This window comes from Pinus tabuliformis, chromosome 4_1 (genome assembly GCF_031772625.1).
Source record: "Pinus tabuliformis cultivar Carrire ecotype Pingquan chromosome 4_1, CPIR1, whole genome shotgun sequence".
Lineage (NCBI taxonomy): Eukaryota > Viridiplantae > Streptophyta > Pinopsida > Pinales > Pinaceae > Pinus > Pinus tabuliformis.
Window position 1 is genome coordinate 235,996,375 of NC_142303.1, and position 27,677 is coordinate 236,024,051.

The 27,677-nt window shown below is 40.1% G+C and overlaps 1 protein-coding gene across 1 annotated transcript; it reads left to right on the forward strand.

Annotated features, from left to right (window-relative positions):
* Positions 1-19,065: 19,065 nt before the first annotated feature.
* LOC149175119 (pectinesterase-like) lies at positions 19,066-21,354 on the forward strand. Its single transcript, XM_089419520.1, has 2 exons — positions 19,066-20,217; positions 20,414-21,354. Exons 1-2 carry the CDS (start codon positions 19,212-19,214, stop codon positions 21,097-21,099), a joined length of 1,692 nt encoding a protein of 563 aa, XP_089275646.1. The 5' UTR covers positions 19,066-19,211; the 3' UTR covers positions 21,100-21,354.
* The last annotated feature ends 6,323 nt before the right edge of the window (positions 21,355-27,677 follow it).

Genomic DNA, 27,677 nt, shown 5'->3' on the forward strand with positions numbered 1-27,677 from the left:
CTACTATGTGGGAGATATGTAGTGATATTTAGAGCCTACATTAAAACAAAGAATTTTTTTTTATTTATTTTATTGTTTTAGTCATTTTAGTGCGGTGCCATTTTACAAAATATGGAAAGTAATTTTGAAAAACCCAGGGAGATTTTTGTTAACCACAAGCCATATAATAGAAACCTCTTTTAGTTTATTCACAAGTGTCATGAATTTGGATATGTGACTAGATCTTTACAGCTCATTTTCACAGATTTAAATTTTTAATGATTTTCTATTTTAGAGATGATTTTTTGGCACAGATTCCAAGCAAATGGAAACGAATTTCCAAAATTTGAGAGAAAAGTTTCTCCAAAATGACCTTATCTACAAAAACCTCTTTCAGTTTTGTAACAGGTGCTATGGTTTAGGAGATACAAGTTCATCTTCAACACCTATTTTCAGAAATTCGGTCCAAGTTTAATGTAACTGATTCTATTTTGAAGAAGATGGTTGAGCTCAATTCCCTTAATACATGGATGAGCTAAATGTATAAATTTTATGAATTTCATAGTGTAGAGGTTCGATTTTGGCAGCAGAGAGGCTGTCTTGGCTTTGTGTAAATTTTTTCCTGAATATCATTTTAATAAAGCAATCTTTTGCCCTTTGGATCTGGGATTCATCACGGTGCTGATGTTTAGTATGTTTTTCCTGTAATTCATTTACACATTATGTTTTTTCTGCCTTGTTACAGCATTATCTAAGTAATATGTTAGGAATTCATCCGTAATGATGCTCCTTTCGTGATGATTTTGTTGTTAGTTGTAATGGTTGTCTTATGCAGAATTCATCCTTGGCTAGATGCTTTGTTGAGCAACCTCGTGATTCTCTTTCATCTAAAGTTGTTGTTGCATATTCATCCTTTGTCTGATGCCTGTAGGGTAGTGGGCTTTCTCCCTCATACTTCTCACATTTACAATCTTCACTTGGTTGAACATGGCACTTAATTTGCCCTAGGTTTGCCGGCAAAAACTGACATTGATTCCATTGTCCAATCACCCTTTCTCTTGTTGTTTTTGACCTGAAACAAATCCTCTAAGCTTTTATACCTAGCCTAAAATCTACATTAAATTTAGTCATCTCAAGCCCAAGTTGCCATATTTTAATTGAGATTGATAAGGAGAGAGCCCTCTCCCGACCTGGTAGGGCTAGCTACCAGGTTAAACGTGGTTTGATATTACCCTAGACATGCCTGCCTTTAGCCTGAGGTAGATTTAGGCACTAATAGGATGTCAAAGTTGTAAGATCGATGTGAGGAATGAGCTCTGCAACGTCCAATTCATAAGTTTTGATAAGATCAAGGTTATGGTGTGCATGCCACAAATGTAGGAAAAAATGACACTTCGTGAGAGGTTTCTAAAATGAGCTTTGCATGTAACCTCCAGCTGCTAAAAATAGCTCCCTGGATCTAGGTATTCCTTTTGCATGCTTCCTTTTCTATTTACGGAAGAGCAGCCCAAGCATGCAAATCAGTTTTGCTCGGTCCCGGAAGGAACGAGTCAACCTTAAGGCACATGCAACAACCTACTTGACTGAGAGAAGGATTTGCGCAATTTCAGAGAGGAACTGTGCTAGCTGTCCGAGAGGGATTGCACAATTTTTGGGGACAGTAGGTGACTATCTCCCAAAATTATGCAATTTCTGGGTTAAGTTGGGTTGATTGTCCAAGAGGGATTGTGCAATTTATGGGGTTAGCAGGTGACTACTTCCTAGAATTGAGTAATTTCTGGAATGAGCTGCAGTGCTAGGCTAGATTGCATAATTTTCCTGAGGAAGACTGTCTAACTGGATTGCACAATTTCTAAGCCCAATAGGTTGCCCAGTAGATTTGCACAATTTCTGGAGGGAAGGCTGGTTCCCCTCCATAATTGCGCAATTTTCTGAAGGAGCTGCTCAACCTGCAACTAGCCCTAGTCTAGAATGCTAGCCTATGAGGATAGAGAACCAAACTAACATGCACAGGCTGCTGAAAAACCAATGTATCCTATGTACTTGATAGTGAAAGACATGATGCTAAGATGGTTGATAGGGAGGCTCCAAAACGAAGCTAAGACAAAATTTTGGAGGGTGATTGTAGCTGCTACAAGAGTATGTTAGAAGGAAGAAAGGTGGAAGAGGAAAGAAAGCAGTGGGAGGAAATAGAGAAGCATGCAGGATTTTATCCACAAGAGGAGACTACACCAACAAAAGCCTAGCATGTCAGAGAGGCCACAAGAGCAATGAAAGACATGGACATAGATTAAGTTTCTCAGGGGATGAGAAACACTTTCAGTAGGGGTGTGATGATGAGGATCATCAATAGGTAAATTATATGGACTTTAATGCCACTCTCCACCTTATTAAAATCGACTTTTCTCACATTTCTTTACATATTTTATTATATTGTGCTTAGTGAGAAGGGTAAAGGTGAGATGTTATTTCATGTGGCCTAAGGTGCATTTATTGCAGAATTTGGAGCCATTTTTGGCTAATTTAATTGTAGGAACTCGAAGTAGACAAGCAAGATGGATTTTAGGAGAATGGATCTCCCTCCTTAACTTCTCAATCACTCTAATATTCCACCACCAGATCTCATTAGCTCGGAATTACAAGCAGCCAAACCCACCAAGATCATTAGCAACCAAGCCAGTGATAGTTGAAGACAATTTAATCTCGAGTTTGGTAGTCAAGACTCCTTAATTTTAAGGAAGATGTTGGTAGCTTCAGTTGTATAAATAAGAAGGCCTAGGGCCTCATTAGGATTCAATTTATTTTTTTTGTAGCCAAGAGGAATTTTCGAGCTAAAACATTGTGATTGATTACGCTTATGTATTTTTGACATTTTGATGAGAATGAGAAGGATTCCCTTGATCCAGCATTGAGTTGACCCAGAGGGCTGAAGATCTTGGGTTAGGGCCCAACCCTAGCAGCAGTGGTTCCTCTTTTTGTATATGTATGCTTAGACTACATTCATAGTTAGTTGTTGAAGTGATTTCTGTTTTGTTTAATTTGCAAGTATTTGGATGATTACTTAGTTTGCTTCAATTAGTGAAAATATAGATCAATAGTACAATAGTGAAAGTAAATAATTTAGAAAATCTTATGGTAGTGGCATCTGCTTCATCTCCCTTATGCGATCATGGCTTGAGGGTCCCACTCTCACAACCCAAAAACATTTTTATTGTTTGATCACTACATAACTCGGGATTTCTTGTTGAATATATCATTGTTTCTCAATTCCTTAGAAGTACATGCAAATTTCATTTTGGTTTCTTCAATTTGCTGTGGTTTAAAAGCACTTCCATTCATAGACTTGGCCATTAGCCATTAACAACTCTTTATTTTCCTAAATTAAACTCATCTTTTCCATATATAAATGAAGTTGTGCATAACTGAAGAAAAGAGTGTATATTGTTGTAGGAGTTTCTTATCTATAGGGAGACCTCATCTCACCAGCCTCATCCAAGTCTTCTCCACCTACACTGCCGAAGTCTTCTCCTCATTCCCCCATCAGACACCTTTCCCACACTTTATTCCACCTTTCCTACCTCCCTATAGCTTTTAGCCTATTTTGTTATGCTCTTAACCAGCAAAGCAATACCCAAGCGGAGAAAAGATACCGAGAACACAGAATATGCGAAGAAAATATACCCAGAACACAGAATAGCAATGATTTTATTATTCAGAGAGAAATGTTCACAGGCCTCTTCGAGGGGGCAACCTCCAATAGAGCAGAGCTCGATTACAAAACAAGACACGATGCTCCTCGCAGGGAGTCTCTACCCTTTATATATGACTCATACATGCAATACCACGGGCCAATATCGTGGGTTTTATTAATACCATTTATCTAATACTACCGCCCATTTACCATCTATCTAATACTACCGCCCATTTGCAACTAATTGTGGTCCCGTCATTAATTGTGAGTTAACCACTTACAAATATTAATATGGGCTTTATTGACTCTTGACTATGACGTGATCCCATGACATAAATAAGGGGGTTAGGGTGGGACCCTAACATGCCCTCCCCCTTAAGACTAGCCTTGTCCTCAAGGCTGAAGCTGCGGAAACTGCTGAAGAATAGTGGCTGGTTCCCAAGTTGCATCTTCCGGAGAGGTGTCTTTCCATTTGACGAGGACCTCCTTAAGCATGTGGCCGCGCAGGTGCTTGTCTCGTGTGTCTAGAACCTGTTCAGGTTGAAGCCAGATTGACCCTTCTTCGTCCAATTCAGGTAGACTGGTTTGAACACGGCAATTGTTCCCAATCACTTTCTTGAGGCACGATACATGGAAAACTAGGTGGATTTTTGCTGTAGGTGGCAAAGCCAACTTGTAAGCCACTTCTCCAATGCGCTGAAGTACTTGGTATGGTCCATAGAATTTTGGAGAGAGCTTTTGACAACCCTTGTCTTTGAGTGATGTTTGCTTATATGGTTGCAGCCTCAAAAAGACCTGATCCCCTTCTTGAAATTGGCGCTCTGAGCGATGTTGGTCAACCTGTTGCTTCATACGGTTCTGAGCTTGATGAAGATTCTCACGCAGATGGGCAAGCATGGTTGCGCGATGTTGTAGGAGTTGATCCACGGCTTGTACTTTGGAGCACCCCGTGAGATAAGAAGTAGGGGAAGGCGGAAGTTGTCCATAGACTGCTTCATAGGGAGTCATTTTGGTGGTGGCATGATAGTTGGTGTTATACCACCATTCCGCCAGAGGTAACCACTGTACCCAAAGGTGTTGTTTTTCTGAAGTGAAACACCTAAGGTAGGTTTCTAGACATTTGTTGATGGCTTCGGTTTGACCATTTGTTTGCGGATGATATGAAGTACTGAGTTTGAGTTGAGTGCCTTGTAGTCTGAAGAGCTCCTGCCAAAAATTACTGGTGAAGATTGGGTCGCGGTCGGACACAATAGAAGTGGGCATGCCATGCAATTTGAAGATCTGATCCATGAAAGTTTGAGCAACCAAAGTGGGTGTGAATGGTTGGGGTAGGGCGCAGAAATGAGCATACTTTGACAGTCGGTCCACCACCACCATGATGACTGACTTGTTCCCAGAATTTGGAAGACCTGTAATGAAATCCATGGAGACCTCCGTCCAAATTGACGCCGGAATGGGCAATGGTTATAATGTGCCTGGTGTGTTGATGGTTTCCCCTTTGTGGCGTTGACAGACGTCACATTCTGTTATGAAAGTAAGGATGTCCTGTTTCATGCCGGTCCAAAAAAATGATCTTCTGGTGCGAGCATATGTCTTCTGAAAGCCCGAATGTCCTGCAATGGGAGATGAGTGCAATTCTACCAAAATGCGACTTTTGAGGGTGGATGTTGGTGATATTACGACTCTGTCCTTGTAGTGAAGAATATCATTCTGCCACGAGTAGCCCTTGCTGGAATTAGGATCTACCTGCAATTGAGAAATGAGTTGGGAGAGCCCGGGATGTGAAAACCATTCCCTGCGAGCCTCTTCAATCCAGTCTGGAATGGGGAGGGAAATTGCGAGCAGAGTAATTTCCTCCTCAAATTGGCGCGACAATGCATCTACTACCCTGTTGTCTTTCCCTTTCTTGTAAATGATCTCATAATCATATCCCAGCATTTTGGCTAACCATTTATTTTGTTGTGGTGAAGATAGGCGTTGTTCCAAAAAATATTTAAGACTGTGATGATCTGTGCGGATTTGGAAACGTCGCCCCAACAAGTAAGGTCGCCAGGTCTCGACTGCATGTAAGATGGCCATCATTTCCTTCTCGTAGGTAGATTGGCCCAGATTCCTCCCACTTAGTTGTTGGCTGGTGAATGCCAATGGTCGCCCTTCCTGCATTAAGACCGCTCCAATACCTGTTCCCGAAGCATCAGATTCAATGACAAATGATTTGGTGAAGTCCGGTAGTGCTAAGACAGGAGTGGAACACATGGCGGTTTTGAGAGCTGTAAATGCTTGTTGTGCTTCTTCGTTCCAGAAGAAGGAATTTTTCTTTAGGAGTTGCGTTAGGGGCTTCGCTATGCGGCCATAGTTGCAGACAAATTTACGATAATAGCCTGTGAGACCCAAAAATCCTCTCAAGCTTTTCAAGGTCTTAGGTTGAGGCCATTCTTGCATTGCCTGGATCTTTTTTGGGTCCACCTTGACACCTTCACGCCCCACAATGTGGCCCAAATACTCAACTTCTTCCATGCCAAACAAGCACTTAGACATCTTGACAAATAATTTATGCATGCGGAGCAGTTGCAAGAGTAGATCTACATGCTGAAGATGTGCCGCCCAAGTGCCACTATAGATGAGGATGTCATCGAAGAAGACAAGGACAAATTTTCTGAGATATGGTTTGAGGAGGTGATTCATAAGGCTCTGAAAAGTAGAGGGGGCATTACAGAGACCAAATGGCATGACCAGGAACTCATAATGGCCTTCATGAGTTCTGAAATCTGTCTTGGGAATGTCGACTTCCTTCATGCGAATTTGGTGGTAGCCTGAGCGAAGATCCAACTTAGTGAAGAATTGAGCCCCATTGAGTTCGTCCAGCAAATCGTCAACCACTGGGATGAGAAATTTATCTTTGACTGTTAACTTATTGAGGGCCCTGAAGTCTGGACACATCCGCCACTCCCCATCTTTCTTGAGGACCATGACCACTGGAGATGAATAAGGACTAATGCTGGGACGAATGACACCTGCTTCCAACAATTCCTTGATGATTTTTTCTATTTCATTCTTTTGGGTGAACGGATATCTGTATGGCCGCACATTTGGGGGTTGGGCCCCTGGAACCAATGTGATGCTATGATCATGTTCCCCTCGCGAGGGTGGAAGCTCATGAGGCTTGTCAAAGACCGTGCGATGCTTATTTAAAATCTGTTGCATCTCAGGATGAATTGGCTGAGACATGGTGTCTACTACCTGGATGGCATTAAATTGAGCTACCACTCCATGATGGCCCTTTTTAAACAATTTTTCCATCCTATGCGAGCTGATGATAGAGGGGGCTCCCGCCTGTAGTCCACGGAGGGTATGTGTGGAGTTGTTCTGCTTAAAACTCATATATAACTCCTGGAAATCCATTGTGTTGGCCCAAGAGTGCGGAGCCATTCCGCGCCGAGGACAATGTCGCAACCCCCCATGTGTATTGCAAACATGTGGGTTTTCAATTGATAATCCCCCATTTGAATTTTGACATTTTCACAGCGACCTTCACATTTCATTGTGCCCCCATCTGCAATCTGGACTTGGAAGTTAGAAACTGCCCGGACGAAACAATGTGATGCTTCAGCGATCTTTTGGTGGATGAAATTATGGGTACTTCCACTATCAATCAAGACTACTACTGGGCGATGTTTAAGAAAACCCCTGATTTTGAGAGTTTGAGGGGAAGAAATTCCTGCCAATGCATTTAGCGAAATAATTGGTTCATCAGATACAATCTCCTGTTGGTTATCTTCTTCGATCGCCTCCGGTTCCTCAAGTGGTGGATCTTCCTCGGTGGAGCTGTAGTCAGTGGCATCTATTTGAAAAAACTTGTGCTCTTTGCATTTATGACCTGGGGAATATTTTTCATCACAGTAGTAACATAGTCCTTGCTTCCTTCTTTCGGCCATTTCCGCAGGTGACACCTTTTGAATCTTAAGTGTCTGAGTCATATTGGGAGCCTGTGAGGGACGACCTTTAGCGGGGAAGTTGGGGCGGCTGGATTGGGCTGTTAGTGCACGTTCCACCTTACGGGCTACCTGGCAAGCCTCTGTCCATGTGGGAGGGTGGTGGAGTAGAACCTGAGCTTTGATGGCTTCTTTAAGACCACTGATAAAGCATTCCATGTAGAACTCATCTGTGAGACCCTTAGTGCGGAAGGCTAAGGCTTCAAAAGCAGTAATATATTCCTCCACTGTACCCGTCTGTCGGAGCTTAGTGAGACGCCCCAAAAAAGAGTCTTCCTGTTCAAAGCGATTGCGAAGAGTTTTGGCAAATTGGGCCCAATTCTGAAAATGTCCATTGCAACGCTGATGCCATTCCTTCCATTGCCATCGTTCATTGTCCAAGTACATGGTGCCCACCATAAGCTTAGTCCCCTCATCTGTGATATGATTCAATTGGAAATACTGCTCCATTTGTGCTAGCCATGCGGACGTGTGAGAACCGTCAAATTTCTGCATATCCAACTTGGGAGGTCGCTGACTGGGTGGTGGATGGGAGTGCCAAACATGAGGAGAGTGGCTAGACTCACCCTCATGGTATTCATGGCCATTATACGCCTCCTCGTGGGCTGGCTTCTTGCCCTTTGGGAATGCCTCCTGTAACTGGTTACTTATTCCTTTAAGCTCAAGTTCTATGTGGTTACTCATTACTTGAAGCTCAAGTTCGATCTTGTGCACCGCAGTTTGGAGGGAGTGCACATGGTTTTCAATTTTGTCGATCCTTTCATTGGCCATCGCTTGGGCGCGAGTTTCTACCATACACCAACCTGATGAAAAATTGGGACCGCCTAAAAATTTTTACCAAGAAATTGAATGGTACCACCTTGCTCAGCTCGTCGTCCTGATACTGATGGGCTAGGTCACCAATAAGCGCCCCGGAAGATCTCAGACTTTTTTTTTTTTTTTTTTTTGAAAACTCCTAACGGAGTTTTACTCCTTCCTGATCAATACTGCAATCGCCAAATCCTCAAAATGTCAATGCCGCCAAAAGTCCTGCGAAAATTATATCCAGGTACAGGAACCCTTCATAACTACTCCGATCTAGTGGATCTGAGAGATCTGAATGGTGGAACAACTGCTGCTGCTGATCTGGAATATCCGATCTGGTGGATCTGAGAGATCTGAATGGTGGAACAACTGCTGCTGCTGATCTGGAATATCCGATCTGGTGGATCTGAGAGATCTGAATGGTGGAACAACTGCTGCTGCTGATATGGAATATCCGATCTGGTGGATCTGAGAGATCTGAATGGTGGAACAACTGCTGCTGCTGATCTGGAATAGATGATGTATGATCCCCCGATAGAAAGGGAACTATGGTCTTGGGGAGTGTCAGGTGCTACAGATCGCAATATACATAAGGGTCTGACAGTAGTACTCGGCCCAATGTTTCAGGGCTCTAACTAAGGAGGATCGACCGTACCCTTAGCCGTACAACCCGACTACCCTATCGTACGGGCGAGTAATCTCTCCGAGTGCTGTTCTCGGTGTACTGTAGCCACAAGACGGCCGAAGGTTTATCTATGGCGAGGTTTCAAGGGAGCTAGGGGGCTTCCTATATACCCAGAGGGTACGTGGAAGACAGTCCGTGCGCGGTTCTGTCTAATGCGCTACTACTCGAAGGGGTACTCACAGGGGTTACAAGGGAGTCCAACAGACGTGACCACCTCTTGTATTTCCTGCATGCATGCCTCCCCAAATCCGCAGGTTTATGCGCTTAACGACAGATCCCGTGGTTTAAAGACGCCGGAACACGTCTCTAGCCAAAAAAAATTTGCTAAAATTTGGAGATCCCACCGAGCCCTGGAAAGTGCTCTGATACCACTTGTTATGCTCTTAACCTGCAAAGCAATACCCAAGCGGAGAAAAGATACCGAGAACACAGAATATGCGAAGAAAATATACCCAGAACACAGAATAGCAATGATTTTATTATTCAGAGAGAAATGTTCACAGGCCTCTTCGAGGGGGCAACCTCCAATAGAGCAGAGCTCGATTACAAAACAAGACACGATGCTCCTCGCAGGGAGTCTCTACCCTTTATATATGACTCATACATGCAATACCACGGGCCAATATCGTGGGTTTTATTAATACCATTTATCTAATACTACCGCCCATTTACCATCTATCTAATACTACCGCCCATTTGCAACTAACTGTGGTCCCGTCATTAATTGCGAGTTAACCACTTACAAATATTAATATGGGCTTTATTGACTCTTGACTATGACGTGATCCCATGACATAAATAAGGGGGTTAGGGTGGGACCCTAACATATTTCCTGTAGTAAAACAGGACATCCTGTAGTAGAAATAGGACATCTTGTAGTACTACAGGAAACCCCTTAACAACCTATTTTAAGTCTGAATTGAGCAAAGATCATCTGAGCTTAGTTTAGGCCTCCACTTGGCTTCCATACCCTCAACACCATTTTGGACTTGTTTCCCCATACATGTCTCCCCTGCCAAAGATCAAATTGGTTCAATTAGCATTTACATTCATAAAATTGAAAATAAAAAAGGCTTTTATGCAATTTCTAGTTAGTACATGCATACAATAGTCACAGTAGTTTTAGGATAATTTCCATGCTTATTTAGTCAAGATAACTAGATGTTAGATGCAAGGTTAAGTTAGGTCTCTTTTGCAAGCAATATGTGTAGATGCTTAGCTAGATGATTTCATGTCACTTTATAGCACTTTCCAATTCAGCACTTTCATTTCCTAGAGTAGGCAACATTTCCTTTCTGCATTAAGAATATTTTTCCCTTTTTTGTTTGGTAGTCAGACTCTTTCTAGTCAATAGAAGACTGATTTGAAAAACTCTATAGGTCTATCGCCCCAGTTGAAAAGTGACAAGAGTAGGCCATTGCATCTACTATGTATACAACACTGTCACCTCCAAGTTTGTACGAACCCCAAGTTGATGAAGTAAATTTGGTAGACCTAGGAGTTACAACATCCTTATTACAATACTAGAGCTCATCACCTGCATAGTTGTAACCATTCTCACCGATGTAGGTTTCTTCTTACCCTGCAAGATTCTCTTCTCTCCATAATCATCCAAACATTCAAAAGCCTTCTTGTAGCAATCTACCTTGGTTCTATGAAGATACAACCAATCCATACCAAAAAGCATATTGTAAAATCCCAAAAGAAGCACATTTAGATGTGTTGATGTAGGCATACCATTTAGCTCAAATGGACAAGTTGTAACCCAATGATGAACTATTTTTTTAGTGCCCGTAGCTAACTTCACCAACCAAGATTCTGCATGCACTTCTTTACTCAAGCCTCACTTATCCACCAAGTAAGGATTAACATAACTATAATTAGATCCAGGATAAATCAAAATGGAAACAACTCGATCACAAAGCTTACCTTCCATCTCAATAATGGATGCCTAGTGATATTTTTCTTTTCATGAATTGTTGCATAGATCTGAGGAATGTTATGACCAACATGCCCAACAGTTTGTGCCTCTTGAGCATTTCATATTTGAGGGTTACCACCTTGATAAAACAAAAAGTCCTTGTTATGGTGATCTTTTCTACAAATCCAACACTATAATGGTTCTCTGCCATAACCCTTATTTTGCTTCTCGCTAGGCTGAGATCCATGCCCTTTATCTGTTGTATTGAAATTATTGTAAGGAGCTTCTATTTCTCACCTCCATCCTGAGGCCTTTCCCACTTCAAAGGCCATTTTCCTTTAGTCTTATCATTTCCTTTCTATTCATTCTTAGGCTCAGTCTTATGCTTCGATTTCTCATAACAGTGCTTCAATTTCCCAATGACTTCCTCCAATGACCGAGGCTCATAATACTCAATCTGATACTTGAATGCTAATGGTAGTCCATTGATGAATCTAGGAACCTTCTTCATCTTATCCTTGAGGTAAGGCACATACCTTAACAACTCCATAAAATTAGTCTTGTACTCTTCATATGTTATAGATCCCATCTTCAATTTGTAAAAGTCCTTGGCCTTTCCATCATAGTACCTTCATGACAAGTACTTCTTCCTTAAGAGTCTTTTTAACTCATGCCAAACCAACTCCTCTATATTGATGCCTCTAACTAGCTTCACATATTCCCACCAAATGTATGCCTTTCCTTTGGGACTGAAAATAATTATCCTAGCCTTCTTTTTTTCTATGTAATCATGCAGCTCGAAGAACTTCTTCATTCCAACAACCATGCTTCTACATATTTCAATTTCTTCTACTCTCCATCAAATGTGGGAGGCTTGGCTTTATTGAACTCATCTCATAAGTATCCCTTCTCACTCCTCCTGTAAGGATGATAACGATGATGACCATGATGTCTATTGGAACCAAAACTAGTATAGAACCCATAACCACTACCTCTTTTGTCGAGTGTATCTATTCATCTGCCACCTTTGACAGTGTCATCCTTGTCCGACCTGTGCCCACCATGAGACCTGCTACCATAAGCCTGATTAGTCTTATCCTCCTGTAAATAACCGATTCGTGGTTTCCCTTATTTATGAAAATATGATAAACTATGAAGGATAACCACATTGACCTCTGTTTTCTTTTCCTATGCCATCGCAAGTATTTCCTGTGACTGAATGATCCTGTCATTATCTGCTTTGCAATTATTGATTCCTACCTTTAAACTTCTCAAGGTATTTTCTATATCATGAGAGTACTCATATTTTTGCTTCTCATCTGATCTATAAGGAGATTCACATGAACTATAATCCACCATTCCACTTGACATCTCTTATCCTATATCTCCTTCAAACATGCCATGTCAGATAACCTAAATAAAAACATAATCAAACGTACCTTAGTGAAGTTCAAGGAAGCTATCTCGTCTGCACAAATCAATCCATATTAGAACAATATATCTATATATATATATATATATATCTATATATATATATATATATATATATATATATCAACATATCGACATCATGCATGATAACACTAACTGCATATAATGACCTCATGCATGACAACAATAACTATAGCAATGCATGCAAACAACATGCATCTATCCCATCCAGTCCAAGTGTTTGAACTTGGAAGCCCTGATACTAATCCACCCCCTCTCACATTTACCCACTTTTACAAGCCCTCCGGGTAAATGTGAAGCAGAGTGCCACTATGACATGACTTAACCTCCTAGTTCCAGTTAAGGAAGTGGGGCCTGCAAGTGAGACTTGCTTACCACAAACTAACATCCTACAGGGACTATATATAACCCAGGAGCTGAAGAAACACCCCAGGTTGTCAATACCTGAGCTGGAACCTTGATTCACTAACCTAGAGCCCCAACCACATGCATGAACTTGCTTGGATGTAGTTATAGGCCTCCAATCACATGCACAACACTGCCTAAGTGCAATTGTAACCCAAAATTTCCAGTTCAGAGGGTGCAGTCCTAAGATCTGATCCACAATTCTAGGCCAGCCTCCAAACCATTGCATGAGGTCTTGAGGCTTATCAAAATGATAATCGAAATAATAACAAGGCTAAAGATACAAAATTGAGTCAGAAACTTGACATAGATTGACTAGAACATACTAGAATTTCGTCAAACACATGGTTAACATTTAAGCTACAGGTCATGAATGCATATCTGAGTATATTTTTTTATTTAGTTGTGAATCACCGAGAAGTTATAATGCCCTCTCAAGTAGCTTCAAGCTCATTTATTATCCCATGAATTCATCAACTATTAATTAACTTATCAAAGCATAAATAAGAGTCATAGCTAGAATATATTATAGAACCATGCTTATAACTAGCATATAATCAGAATATTAACCATGACAGAACAACCATCAAAGCCACATAATAACAAGTATAAATGTTCATGAATCACAATAGGAAAATATTTCTATTAACATATGAAAAATCCAACCAAGTGAGGGACTTCCACGTACCACCTTACCATAGATTGAGCTGAACCAAATCTCTCTTTCAGCCAATCACCCCCATGTCATATTCTAAGCATGAATGTGGGATCTCATGGGGTAAACCAAGACATAAAAAACCAAGCAAATCCATAAGTTAAACCATCTTCACCCTCAAACTATTGTGATCTCACCAAAACTGGTCAAGATATCACAAAACCAAAACAAGCTTGGATGCCTCTGAATTTCTTCACCATCCCTTAAGTAATTTTACTGTTTCCACCCACATATCGAGGGCTTCCAAGAGAAAACCATCTCCAACCCCAATCCTTGGGAATTTTCCTAAGACCACCTCTCTCGATCCAAAACCTTCTATTAATCCAATGCTTAACCAAAAAATGAATCCCAACAGTTCACGGCTATATAGGAAATGGCAAGGCAAGGATGAAACCAATGTCAAACCTAGAAAAACGCATGTCAATGACATCAAATGAGCCAAATAAATAAATACATGTGCAATGTATTCACACATTATCTAGGAAATCACACATGCAACGTGTTACCTGCAAAATCCTTCTACTAAACCCACTGATCCAACCTTCTGCTTTCTTTCCTTTCTTATACTTTTCCTTCCTTTGCTTTCTTGTTGGCTTTCTCCACTTGATGTTCTCTGTCTCTTTCTCACTAATTCCAAAACAAAACTCACAAAAGGTTAAACTAAAAAGAGATGTGAATTGATCCTTAGAAGCCTTTTTATCATTGAGGCCTCTATTTTCATCATTTTCCTTAATTTTTCCTTCTAATTTCCCTCTCATGGAAATTTGTGTCTCTTTGTCTTTTCCAATGCCTTTGCCAATTTCCTTAGCCATATTAAACCGAAATTGATACCCACTATAGTTCTTTTCCCAACATTCATCTTGGAATACGTGTCCCGTGACCTTGGTCTTATTATTTTTCCTTTATTATCTTTATTACATGAAATTTTAACCCGGGGTTGTTACCATCACTCCTAGGGTGAAGGCAAGCTATATATTGAAATGGCAGACTGTATGACTACAATGGTGTTATGGGTTATATAATTTTAGTCTTATGGGAGAAATGGGCTACTAATAGAGCATAGATAAGGGAAAAGAGATACACATTCAAACCAACAACTGAAGAGGGTTGAAACTAGGTTCCTTTTATTGACATAAGGTGGAAAAAATGGTTATCACAAATCTCCTAGATATCTTATCCCTTGAGTTCCCTGCACCTGCAACTTCCACATAAATGAAGAAAAAACACTATATCTATATCCCTACAAACCACATTAGCATTAGTATCATAAATAACTTAGAAGCATATATTAACAATAATATAGAAATAACATTTTGTTGGGCAGGTGGGGGAATCATGATCCCTTTATTATACCAATAGGAGTTACAATGTTGTATCCTTCTCACTATAGCTCACAATCAAGCTCCTCCTCTCACCATAGCTCACAATCAAGCTTCATTATTTCATACACTTATTGTAAAGAGAAGTGGGTTCCCAATTTGAAAGCATTTTATTATTTTTGACTTTTCTCTCTTTGCTCGATGGAGAGCATTACTTTTATATATGGATTTGAGGAGTGATCAAGCATATATAGAAACTTTTTTTTCCATGTTTTATATGGTCCTTTCATCCTTATTTTCAAAATTTGATCATTCTTTACCTTTTCCAACCTTATACATTCGCTCTGCCAGCCCTAGCTACTTCAACTCTCTTTTATTGAGTAAAAACAACATTGCAACTCTCCCTCATAGTGTTCTAGAAGCACTAAAGAAGAAGAAATAAAATTTTGAGAGGGTTTCCATGGATTTTCTCTTGCATTTTAGGCTCCATTTTGGGTTGCTTACCCAGTAGACCCAAGGGGGTGTCACTTTGAGTTATGATAGACTTGTGGGTGTCATTTTGAGCTATAACATAGAGTGTGATGCCTTAGGCTATGGCATTGGGGTATTTTTTATGCACGAAGGAAGGTATGTTGCCTTTGAAAGTAGTGGAATTAAAGGAAAGAACTTACTCAAAACCATCTACAAAAAAGAAATGTTCACCATACTAAATGTAGTTAAGAAATAACATCCATATCTAATAGGAAGACACTTCAAAGTAAAAATAGATCATGAAAGTTTTAAGTACTTATTGGAGAAAATAATATCTTTAGATGCAAAACAAAAATGGGTTACAAGGATGCTAGGTTATGAATTTGAAATTATTTACGAAAAGGGTAAACAAAATATTGTGGCAAATGCACTCTCATTGAAAGAGAATGACATGGAAGGTGGAAGAAGCAATGATAGAATAGAATCAATATGAGAAGGTATGAAAGATCATTTAGCAACTAAAGTAGGAGCCTGATGTAGTAGAAAAATTTATGTGGAAGAATGAATTTTGGTAGTATCAATATTGCTTAAACTTGTGTAATAATTCTCAACTCAAACAAAATGTCTTTTTAGAATTACACACTTCTCCCATAGGAGGACATTCAATGTTCTTGAAAACATACCATAGGGTCAAGAAAGATATTTCTTAGGAAGGTCATAAAGTAGATGTGAAAAATTTTGTGGCTAAATGTAGTGTGCCTACAGAATAAGGGAGAGACAATGAAGACTCCAAGGCTCCTAAACAGTTATCCATACCAATCCAATGTTAAGAAGAAGTTTAAATGGATTTTAATACAAGTTTACCTAAATTGTAAGGAAATATTGTCATTATGGTAGTGGTAGATTGAATGAAAAAATATCCCTATTTTTGCTCTCTTTCTCATCCTTTTCAAGCAAGTATAGTGGGATAAGCATTCATAAAAAATGTCCAAAAGATACATGGAATACCAAAGATTATTATAAGTGAATGAGATCTAATTTTCTCTAGAATTTTTTGGACTGAACTATTTTCTTATTTGGTTACTCAATTGGCTCACATTTCATTTTACCACCCTCAATTTGATGGAAAACTAAGATTGTGAATAATTTTTTGGAAGGATATCTATGTTGCTTTACATTTGATAAACAAACATAATGGGTCAAGTGGTTTCCCTAGGTAGAATGGTGGTATAACACATCCTTCCATACATTATAAAAAATGTCCCCATTTATGGCACTTTACGGATATCATCCTCCATCCATCATATAAGCCTTGAAAGTGACTATAAAGGCTCAAGCGATGGAGGACCACATCGGGCACCAAAAAGAGGTTCTCAAACTATTGAAGTACAACTTGGTTGTAGCACAAAATAGGATGAGTTAACAAGCAAATCAACATTACAATGAAAGGAAATTTGAAGTGGGAGATTGGGTAGTTGTGAGGCTACAACTGACAAAAGAAGGTCAATAAATTAGCACCGAGGTATTATGGCCCCTATAAGGTGTTGTAGAGGATTGGAAGTGTGTCTTACAATTGGATTTTCCTCCATCTTCACATATATATCTAGTCTTCCATGTTTCTTGATTAAAGAAGTTAATTGATAACAAGATCATGGTCCAAGTTATTTTATTAGAGATTAATGAAGAAGGGGAAATCATGCTAGTACTAAAAACAATCCCAGAAATAAGGATTAAGCATATGAGAATCGAGTAATCACTTAGTACCTCATCAAATGGAAGAATGTCCTAGTGGAAGAGGTGATAGGGGAAGAAGAGTTGCTCATGCGGAAACACTCACAATTAGTCAAGTGTTGCAGAAAAAACTTGTTTGAAGGGGAAAGCCACGTTAAACTCTATATAAGCCCCATGTTAACCCTAAAAGCCCTTACTAAGCCTTGGATATCGAGTTATTATATTTTATTATTATAATGTTATGTCAGCTAGAACTTTTCATTATACCATTCTATTAAAAATGTACCCTTTGTCTCTCTTATATATATTAATGGAACCTCATTGTAGGATCATCACATATTTTCTTAAAAAATGTATCCATTCTAAAAGAAAATTTCTCCCTCAAAGTGAATTCACTTTGTAATTATTAGCTTTTTATCATTTTAAGGCACAAAATTCATAACATAAAATACCAAAATTGAATTTTAATGAGAATTGAAACAGAAAGATTTCAGAGATGAAAGAATTACCAAACCATGACTACATGAAAAGTAAGTCGACATCCAAGAAAACCTAAATTAAAAACCGATAATAGAAAAGGAGAGAAAAAAACAAAAAACCGATAAAATGCAAAAAAAAAAGCGAGGGAAAGCATTCATGACTTAACATGGGAACAAATTCTAAAGCTGGCATAATCATAAATTAAACATGTATCGATGATTTTGAGTGCCATAATACCATAGCAAACCTAGTTGGAAACATTCATTACCATTGCAAACGGAATTATGGAGTTTTCTTTTTATACGGTGTGTGCCCACTAATGGAGCGTGGAATGTGTTGTCTGTTCTATGCTGATGGGATCACAAATCGCTATCACCCAATACGGAGTGATGAACTTTCCATGTTAACTTACATCTTATGGTAAAGAATAATAATGCTTTTGACATATACCATGATGGAACTAAATCCTTAAAAGTTGTTAAAGTTTTGGTTAACTTGATCTTAAAGCCAGCTCATACCAACTTATCCAATTATAGATATATTAAAAGAATTATTTCTTTATTTATAAATTGGGTTTAGTTTGCAATTTATAATAAAGACTATAAATGGTTTTGACATATAACATTATGGGACCGAACCTTGAAAGAAAATGGCTTATCTATGTTTATGCTTGCATCTCATGGTAAGGAATGTAATTTCCTTACCATGGGGCCAAATTCTTAAAATAAAAGCGATAGTGACTTTGGTCTTGGCATTAGCACACATCACAAAGATGACCTTATCTTTAAAAAAATATATAATAATTATGAAAAGTGATTATATTTTATTTATAAATTGGCTATGTTACCTTGCTTCTTGTGCTGTGGAAGCTAAATGCTTTTGAGAAAAACTCTAAGTTAAAAGTTGAACGTGTTTCTTTATTCCAAGAGGTGGAAACCTCTGGTTTTGGTATGCTGTGGGGTTCAAAATCACACAGGCTTTTTCGAATGGCTTCTAGTAAACCAAATCCAAATACGCAAGTCAGAATCTATTACCAGACATGACAGCGGTAGTTGAGGTCTTTTGACTTACTGGTTCTACTTTCATGTGTCGAAAGTATAATCACGCGTAGATATGGCAGCAGTTCCGCGTGTACTGAATACTTTATGTCGCTTTCAGCATTGTTTCGGAACCTTATTTTACAAGTACAATGCAGGCGGCGGTTCCCTTTTTCGTCGGTGGGCCCAGGGCAGTGCTTTACAGTTTGTAAAGTTGTAGAAGAATGTCACTCCAGCCTGAACTGAATACGGCCACTATGCTTTGTGTCGGCAACTTATTCGAACTACTTTTGCTTTACATTTCTAAGACTGCATTTTTCAAATTCTAAACAACTGACCGCGTTGGGCTTTCCAATACATGTAATTATTTAACGATATCCCCTAGAAATTGCCACCGTCGACGCCACGTTACAAACACTGGTGACTGAAATCATATTATATATATGTGTGAGAGTCTGAGAGAATGAGAGACATCAATCTAGTGATTCAGTGAAGTTAAAGTGGAGTTAAAAGACAAGTGCATTCTGCAATGGCTTTTAGATTTGGGTTTACGGCTTTGGTTTTCTTTATCATATGTCTTATGTTCGTTAAAATTGAGAGCAATGAACAGCCGCACTCCATTTCTCTGAAATCTGCCTGCGACGCGACGTTGGATCCAAAATTCTGCGTTTCCACAATGTCGAGCATGTTTCCGGGATCCTTGCAGGCAACTTCGGCAGATCTCGCCAGGACGTCTATCAGGCTTAGCGTTATCGAAGCGCAGAAATTGTTTCAAATAATTTCTCGCCTGGGATCGTGGGCATTCAAGGGAAGACAACTTTATGCTCTAGAAGATTGTATGCAGTTGAACGATCTAACGTTGGACCACCTGAGCAAGTCTCAGACAAATGTTGCTGCTGATACCTTGAAATGGCGGCAGGCACTTGACATTCAGACTTGGCTTAGCGCAGCTCTTACTAATCAGGCTACCTGCGTCGAAAGTCTCCAGGAGGGCAGCGGAATCCTGCAAAACATACTGACTAAGACTGTGCTTGGTGTGTCACGAGTTGTGAGCAATTCTTTGGCTCTTGTCAAAAAGATTCCTGTTATTGGCAAAGATTCCAAGAAGCCTCCTGTGCATAACCGGCGCCTGTTCTCCAATCCAACGAGTCATGAGAGTCGCAATCAAGTTGATCTAGATGATGATAAAATTCTTTCAGATAGTGGATTTGCAAATGATGGATTCCCTTCATGGTTGGCTGCTTCAGACCGAAAGAGACTTCTTCAAACCTCTGAAGCAGCCGACAATGTCGTTACGGTGGCTCAGGACGGCAGTGGTAATTATACCACAATTACTGACGCGCTGAATGCTGCTCCAAACAAAAGTTTAGATAGATATGTGATACATATTACAAAGGGCGTCTACCAAGAATACATTGAGGTGCCCAAACACAAAACAAATATTATGTTGGTAGGAGATGGCATAAATGCCACTGTGATTACCGGCAATAGAAGCGTTGTGGACGGATGGACTACTTACCGCTCTGCAACAGTCGGTAAGCTGCATTACTCGTTTCTTTATGTCGTTAATTTGTTATTTTTCTTGTGTCGGTGAAGGTCTGTTCGTATGACCCTGGTAATCCACTTTTGAATTTCAATTTAGCATGGGGAAGCGTTATTCCAATTTTGTTTCCAAGAATCTAAATCTTTCTTGTCTTCTCGCGCTCACATGGAAAATGATTCTTTTTACAGCTGTAGTTGGACAAGGATTTCTCGCTCGGGATATCACTTTCGAGAACACGGCGGGCCCAGAGAAGCATCAGGCTGTCGCTCTCCGCGTTTCCTCGGATCTATCAACATTCTACCGCTGCAGCTTCAAAGGTTACCAAGACACTCTTTACGCACATTCCCTTCGACAATTCTACCGGGAATGTGAGATTTACGGCACAGTTGATTTTATCTTCGGCAATGCTGGAGCGGTGTTTCAAAACTGCAAACTGCTAGCTAGGAAACCGATGGATAATCAAAAGAATTGTTTCACGGCTCAAGGAAGAGATGATCCAAATCAAAACACTGGAATCTCTATTCAAAATTGCACCGTCTCTGCTGCCCCCGATCTGGCTCCAGTGAACACGTCTTTCCAGACATTCTTGGGGAGGCCATGGAAACAGTACTCTCGCACAGTTTATATGAAATCATATATCGATGATGTCGTCGATCCTGCAGGTTGGCTAGAATGGTCGGGGGACGTTGGCTTGACCACGCTGTATTATGGCGAATATATGAATTCGGGACCAGGGGCAGGAACTGCAGGGCGAGTTCAATGGCCTGGCTATCACACCATGAACATTTCTGATGCTCAAAATTTCACTGTGGTTAATTTTATCGCTGGTGATGCCTGGATACAGGCGGCGCCCTTCAACGCAGGCTTAAATTAAAAATCAAGAGTGACAAGTGGTATGCTTGGAAGGATTGAAACAAATGTATAGATTGCTGAAGCGTCAGGAGCATATATTCTGTTGTCTATATTTGTGTCATTTACATAATTATTTTGACAAACCCTTAACTACATTTATTCCCTGCTAATTTCAAGTGTAGCATTCGATAGCCATGCAACAGTAATGTAATCTCCATTATAGCCTTTGATGGGGCACAAATTGAAGTCTATTCATACTTTTCTTTCATGGGCTAAACTGATTGTACACAATAATCATCGAAAATCCATGGAAAACTTTTAATAACCTTTAAAAATATGTTTGGTGAGGTAGAATCTTATGTGTTTGTGGGCCTTGGAAATTTCCAAGGATTGTCACTAACCATATATGCTTATTTTTTATAAAAAACAAACTAATACAAAATGGACTTTCTTGCTTTTGCTATCGATTCATCAAACCCAAAAGGACATGATATACCTAAAAAGTAAGACTTGGAAGCGTAATTCCTACCTAAAAAGTAGGACATGATATACCTAAAAAGTAAGACTCGGAAGGGAAATTCCGGATAACCTGGTAGACGAGAATTTTCTCGCGGAAGTGATGGTATTATAATATAACTATTTTATTTTAATATATTTATTTGACTATTAAAATTTTGAGTGGATTGTATCCATTCATCACACCAAAAAGACATGATATACCTAAAAGAAAGGCAGGAAGAGAAATTTCTACCTAAAAAGTAAGGGTAGGTAGCGAAATTTCTCACGGAAGTGATGTTGGAGTCACGATTATCTTTACACTAAAATTTTCGCAGGTGTTAGTAAATAGACACATTGCTAAATTTAAGCACATGCTATGAAACACACGAGGAAACATACGAGGAGCGTTGACCTTCTACACCGCCATTAACACGGAGCCAACAATCTCCCCCCAACGCAAGCCCAGTGTGTTTCAAACTCGATGTTGGGTATTTTTGATGGGAAAATACTAAAAACAAACAAAATAACCACCACAGAGACAATGCTTTGTTTCCTCTGTCCAGAATCTTTACACAGGGAAGCTTTTAAAAACTAATTAACTCAGAACAGTCCATTACACAGTCACAAAAAAAACTTCTATTGATTTAAAACAAAAGAACTGATACAAACTTCATCCTCTGCGCAGAGAGGGATTCACCGGGAGAACTTTGTCTCACTTGCTTCTGGTTCCACTGCTGTGGATATTACAAAAGGAATTTCATGATGTTCCTCTGTTTTACAATGGCAAGCTAAAACATTACATCCCCATTTTTTTTGATATCTCGCACTGCTGTGCGTTCAACATATACCACAAAGATTACATACACCGCTGCACACGGGGACTACACACATAAAAAGAATATCACACACACATCGTGCGCAAGCACAATACACAAAAACTGCCGCACGTAGACTTTTCTCTATGACATATATAAAACATATATAACAATATGCCCATAACCATATTAAAGGCGCCTCCACCTAATCTACGTAAAAACATTAAAAACCATAAGTTCATCACCTACGGCGGTCAACACAAAATGACAAAAGAAACTTTGATTTGACGCGGCGGGGTGCAGCATCGGAAATCAACGGTGGAGAGCAAACGCCCAGATCGGACGGCGGAAATCGATGTCGTTAACGTCCGCCCAGCTTCGCGCAGATATGAGCTCGCTGACCCGATCCAACGGATTTCGCAAGCCAACCTCGCGCAAACAAAACGATCTTTAACGGCCGGGGAGCAGGCGGTATTGGCGTTTGTACAAGGGACGCGTGGCGGAGTTTGATTGTGTCGGAGCCCTTCATACGGAAACAGCCTTTTGCCAAAGGCGGTGCGGGGAGACCGGGGCGGTTTTACCAAAACTGCCGCGCTGTTTAAAATTACAAATTTAACACTCCCCTTTAATTTTAACAGCTGCACGTTCGGTCATTCCCAAGCATTTTCTCAAAAATTCGAAACTCTTCTGAACCAGTGGCTTTGTCAAGATGTCTGCAACCTGTTCCTGAGTCCTGCGATGTTCTAGGACGATTTCGCCATTGTTCACCAATTCTCTTATGTAGTGAAACCTTGTATCGATGTGTTTCGTTCTCTTATGAAACACTGAATTCTTTGACAAAGCAATAACTGAGCTATTGTCACAAAAGACCACTGTTGCTTTTGCCTGCTCTTGGCCTAAGCTTCTCAACATTCTTCTCATCCATATTGCCTGACATGCTGCTGCTGTGGCTGCCACATATTCGGCCTCTGCTGTAGATAATGCTACAATGGATTGCTTCTTAGAAGCTCATGAGATGGCTCCTGAACCCATATTAAAAACATAACCGGAGGTGCTCTTCCGATCATCTACACTTCCAGCCCAATCGCTATCAGTGTATCCAACCAAATCTGAATGTTCTGAGGCATGATATAAAATTCCAAACCTTTTGGTACCTTTCACATACCTCAAAATTCTTTTTGCTGCCTGCCAATGTGCCTCCTTTGGCCTCTCCATGAATCTGGAAATTAAGCTAACATACATAATATCAGGCCTAGTTGTTGTTAAATACATAAGACTGCCTACAACACTTTTGTACAAACTAGGATCAAAATCCTTGCTGCTGTCCTCTCTGCTGAGTTTTAATCCCATCACTGTGGGAGTGATTGCTGCCTTGCACTCTTGCATGTTAAATCTGCCCAAAACTTGATTTACATATCTTGCTTGAGATATAAAAATTCCTTTTTCATTTTGATCTACTTCTATGCCTAAGAAGTATCTCAACAAACCCATGTCAGTCATTTCAAATTCATCCTTCATGACTGATTTAAAATTCTCAATAAGATAAATATCATTTCTAGTGAAAATAACATCATCTACATACAAGACAACAATTAAAATTTTACCATCCTTTTCCTTGATGTAGACTGTGGGTTCTCCTTCACATTTGTCAAATTCATTATCCAATAGATATGAATCTATCCTGCTGTACCATGCTCTTGGCGCTTGCTTCAACCCATAAAGAGCTTTCTTCAATTTGCACACTTTGTGCTCTTCTCCTTTCTTCTCATATCCGAGAGGTTGTTCCACATAAACCTCTTCCATTAACACTCCATTTAGGAATGCTGACTTCACGTCCATTTGGTAGACTTTCCATTTATTTTGTGATGCTATGGACAGCACTGCTCTCACGGTTTCCATTCTTGCAACCGGTGCGAAAGTCTCCTCATAGTCTCTTCCATACTGCTGCTTGTAGCCTTTGACAACCAGCCTTGCTTTATGCCTTTCAATCTTGCCTTCAACATTGCTCTTGGTCTTTTAGACCCATTTCACACCAATGACTTCTTTGCCTTTTGGTAGCTCAACCAAATCCCATGTTTTGTTTCTCTCTATGGCATTCATCTCCTCATCCATAGCTTCTATCCATTTCTTATCTTTAATTGCATCTTCGAAGTGAATAGGATCATCAACATGACAATACAAGGCAAATAAGGAATTCATTCCTTCATCATAAATGTCACTTAGATTTCTAAATTTCTTACCTCTTTCACTTGGTGTGCAAGTGCTTGAAGATGCACTTGAATTTCCTCCTTGTGGTGTGCTTGGAGAAGCACTCTCATTGATCCTCAATGGTGTACCTTGCTATTCTTGTGTTGGTGCTGCTGTTTGGGGATTCATTTCAGCCACCTCCTCTTCATCCTCATCATGAGACAAACAGTTTTTAACATTCACTGTTTTCTCTATGCTTCCATCCCAAGCTTCTTCCTCAATGAATTGAACATCCCTGCTTACAAAAAATTTCTTGGTAGATGGGATATACAGCCTGTAGGCTTTGGATTCATCACTATATCCAACAAGGATACATTTCTCCCCTTTACTGTCCAACTTCTTCCTTAGCTTATCTGGAATGTGTGCATAGGCCACACACCCAAAAACTCTCATGTGGGTGACTCCTTGCTTTCTCCCACTCCATGCCTCTTCTGGCACTTTGTTCATCACTGCTTTTGTAGGACACCTGTTCAAAATATAAACTGCACAATGTACAGCTTCAGCCCAATACTCATTTGGCAAATGCTTTGCCTTCAACATGCTCCTTGCCATCTCCATGATGGTTCTGTTCTTCCTTTCAGCAACTCCATTTTGCTGTGGGGTGTACCGAGTTGTAAACTGTTTATGAATTCCATTTTCTCTACAAAACTTTAGGAATTCATTGGAGATATACTCACCTCCTCTATCAGTTCTCAAAACTTTTATATGCAGCCCGCTTTGGTTCTCCACAAGTGCTTTGAAATTTTGGAATTTCTCAAACACTTCACTTTTGTTTTTAAGGAAATATGCCCAAGTTTTTCTTGTAAAGTCATCAATGAATGTTAAGAAATATAGGCTGCCTGCTAATGATGGAGCTTGCATCGGTCCACATAAATCTGAGTGGATGATCTCTAAGGGTGCCTTTGCCCTTATGCTTTTCCCTGATGGAAAACTTTCTCTATGTTGTTTGCCCAATATACAACCTTCACAAAGGCTATCCGGCTTCTCTATCAATGGTAATCCTCTTACCATTCCTTTTCTGCTTAATAGGTTTAGACCTCCAAAATTTAGATGCCCGAATCTCAAGTGCCATAACCAATTTTCATCCTTTGGCACGCTTTGGAAGGCCTCTTGGGTGACTGCTGATGAGCCCCAAAAATGTACAATTATTTGGGCTCATTCAACCTCCTAATTTGGCTTAGTCCACCATTCTCATTTGCTTATTGCATGTTTTTGATTATTTTTATGTTAATAGAGTGAATTTGGTTAGTCATTATGCCAACAAGTCTAATGGGTGCTTTGTGTAGCCTTTTTGGTCAACTTGGAGACAAAATTGAAGGTCTTAATGAGCACTTGGCAGCCAAATTCGTGGGAGAACAAGCTAGAGGATTTGTAGGAAGGTGTCCCCCTCATTTATGGGCCCTTACCTCGAATTCTCCACCATCAGCTCGGAGTTCAAAGGCCACCAAATCAATGAGCACAAGGGCAGCCAAGCAAGTCAAGTTGGACTGCTGTTAACTACCAGTCTTGGGCAGCCAAGTCCCTAAATTTTAGGAGGACTGTTGGGTCCTCAAATTGTATAAATAAGAGGGCTTGAGACCTCATTTCAGTTAGTCATTTTGGGGTTAGCTAGTTGGTAGTCATTTTTTTAGCTAGTGGTTAGTCATTTCGTAGCAGCTAGTTAGTCAATTTGGTTTTTGCTCTTTGTAAGCCAGTTTTGGCATGACATTAGACTTTTGATTATGAATAAAAGAAAGCAGTTTTGGATCAAATTCTGAGTTTTTAAAGGAGCCTAAAGCTCTCGGGGTTGGGCCCAACCTGAGAGCTCAGGCCTCCTTCCTTTGTATCAATATTGTTCCTTTAGCATTTCGTTTCCATTTTCCTTTACATGCATTCGAGTATAGCTGCTGATTTAGATTTCCTGTAGTGGTTAAACAGTTGCTGATTTGGATTTCCTATAGAAGTTAAACAGATTGGTTTTATCAGTTAGAATTGCTGTAGTTGTTTGGAAGTAGGCTGAGTAGATTAGAGTGAATAACAGCTAAAAAAAAAGAACAGGCTGACTGTATGCTCATGATCCACCTCTTTTTAGAGGCAGGGATCGCAGACTGTGCTGCCCATTCAAAAACGGTTGCTTACATGTTAATGCTCTCTTGAACGCAGTTTTGGTGATGGATAGAAGTGTCCATGAGTGTCAATTTCTTGGAATGATTCATTGCTTCAGTACCATATATCAGTTTCCTTCACGAATACATTGTTGTTCATTGGTTTAATAAGCTGTTGGCATAAGTTAATAACTTTTACTTGCAGGACTTGGATGATTTGTCTCATTTACACCGTGCAACGCTACTCCATCGTTCTCCTACCTTCCCGAACCGTGCCCAGACCAACTATCCATCCTCCAACGAAGCCCTTTGTTCCTCAACTACCCCACTACTCATATCCCCTGTTTTTTGCCTTCCATTCCCTCTATTTCCTCTAAGACAAATATGCCTCTACACTCACCCTCATCTCCTCACCTCACTGTTGCTGAGCCATTACCACCTCATTTCCATCCTACATATCCCCCTATACCACTCCATCACTTCACCATCACCCAAAACTCCCACGGTAGGACATCCTGTAGAAGTTAACAGACTTCCTGTAGAAATTCCTGAGTTTCCTGTAGGATCCCCTGCAGACATCCTGTAGGAGCCCACACACTCGGTTGCTGAGCATCTGAACGTGAGGAACCTCTATGGACTGATGCTAAGGATCCCTTCGGACCTCTCCTAGCCTCCCTGACCTTTCCCAAGCTTTCCTTCCCTCTGCACCACCTCTGCACAACCAAACCCTAATAAGAACAAAATCACAATCACTCCATCCACTTAAGAAAAAATACAAAAACATGTCTTTTCAGATGCAAGTAGTTTAATTTCATGCATTTCACATCACTAGAAGTAATGGCATCATCTTTAGACATTTGCACTCTCACTATTGCATCATAGAGGTTAGACTAGTCAGATTAGGGTTTACTAGGGTTTCCATGTTTTGGTTGGCTTTCAGTTCATTTTTGCAAAGT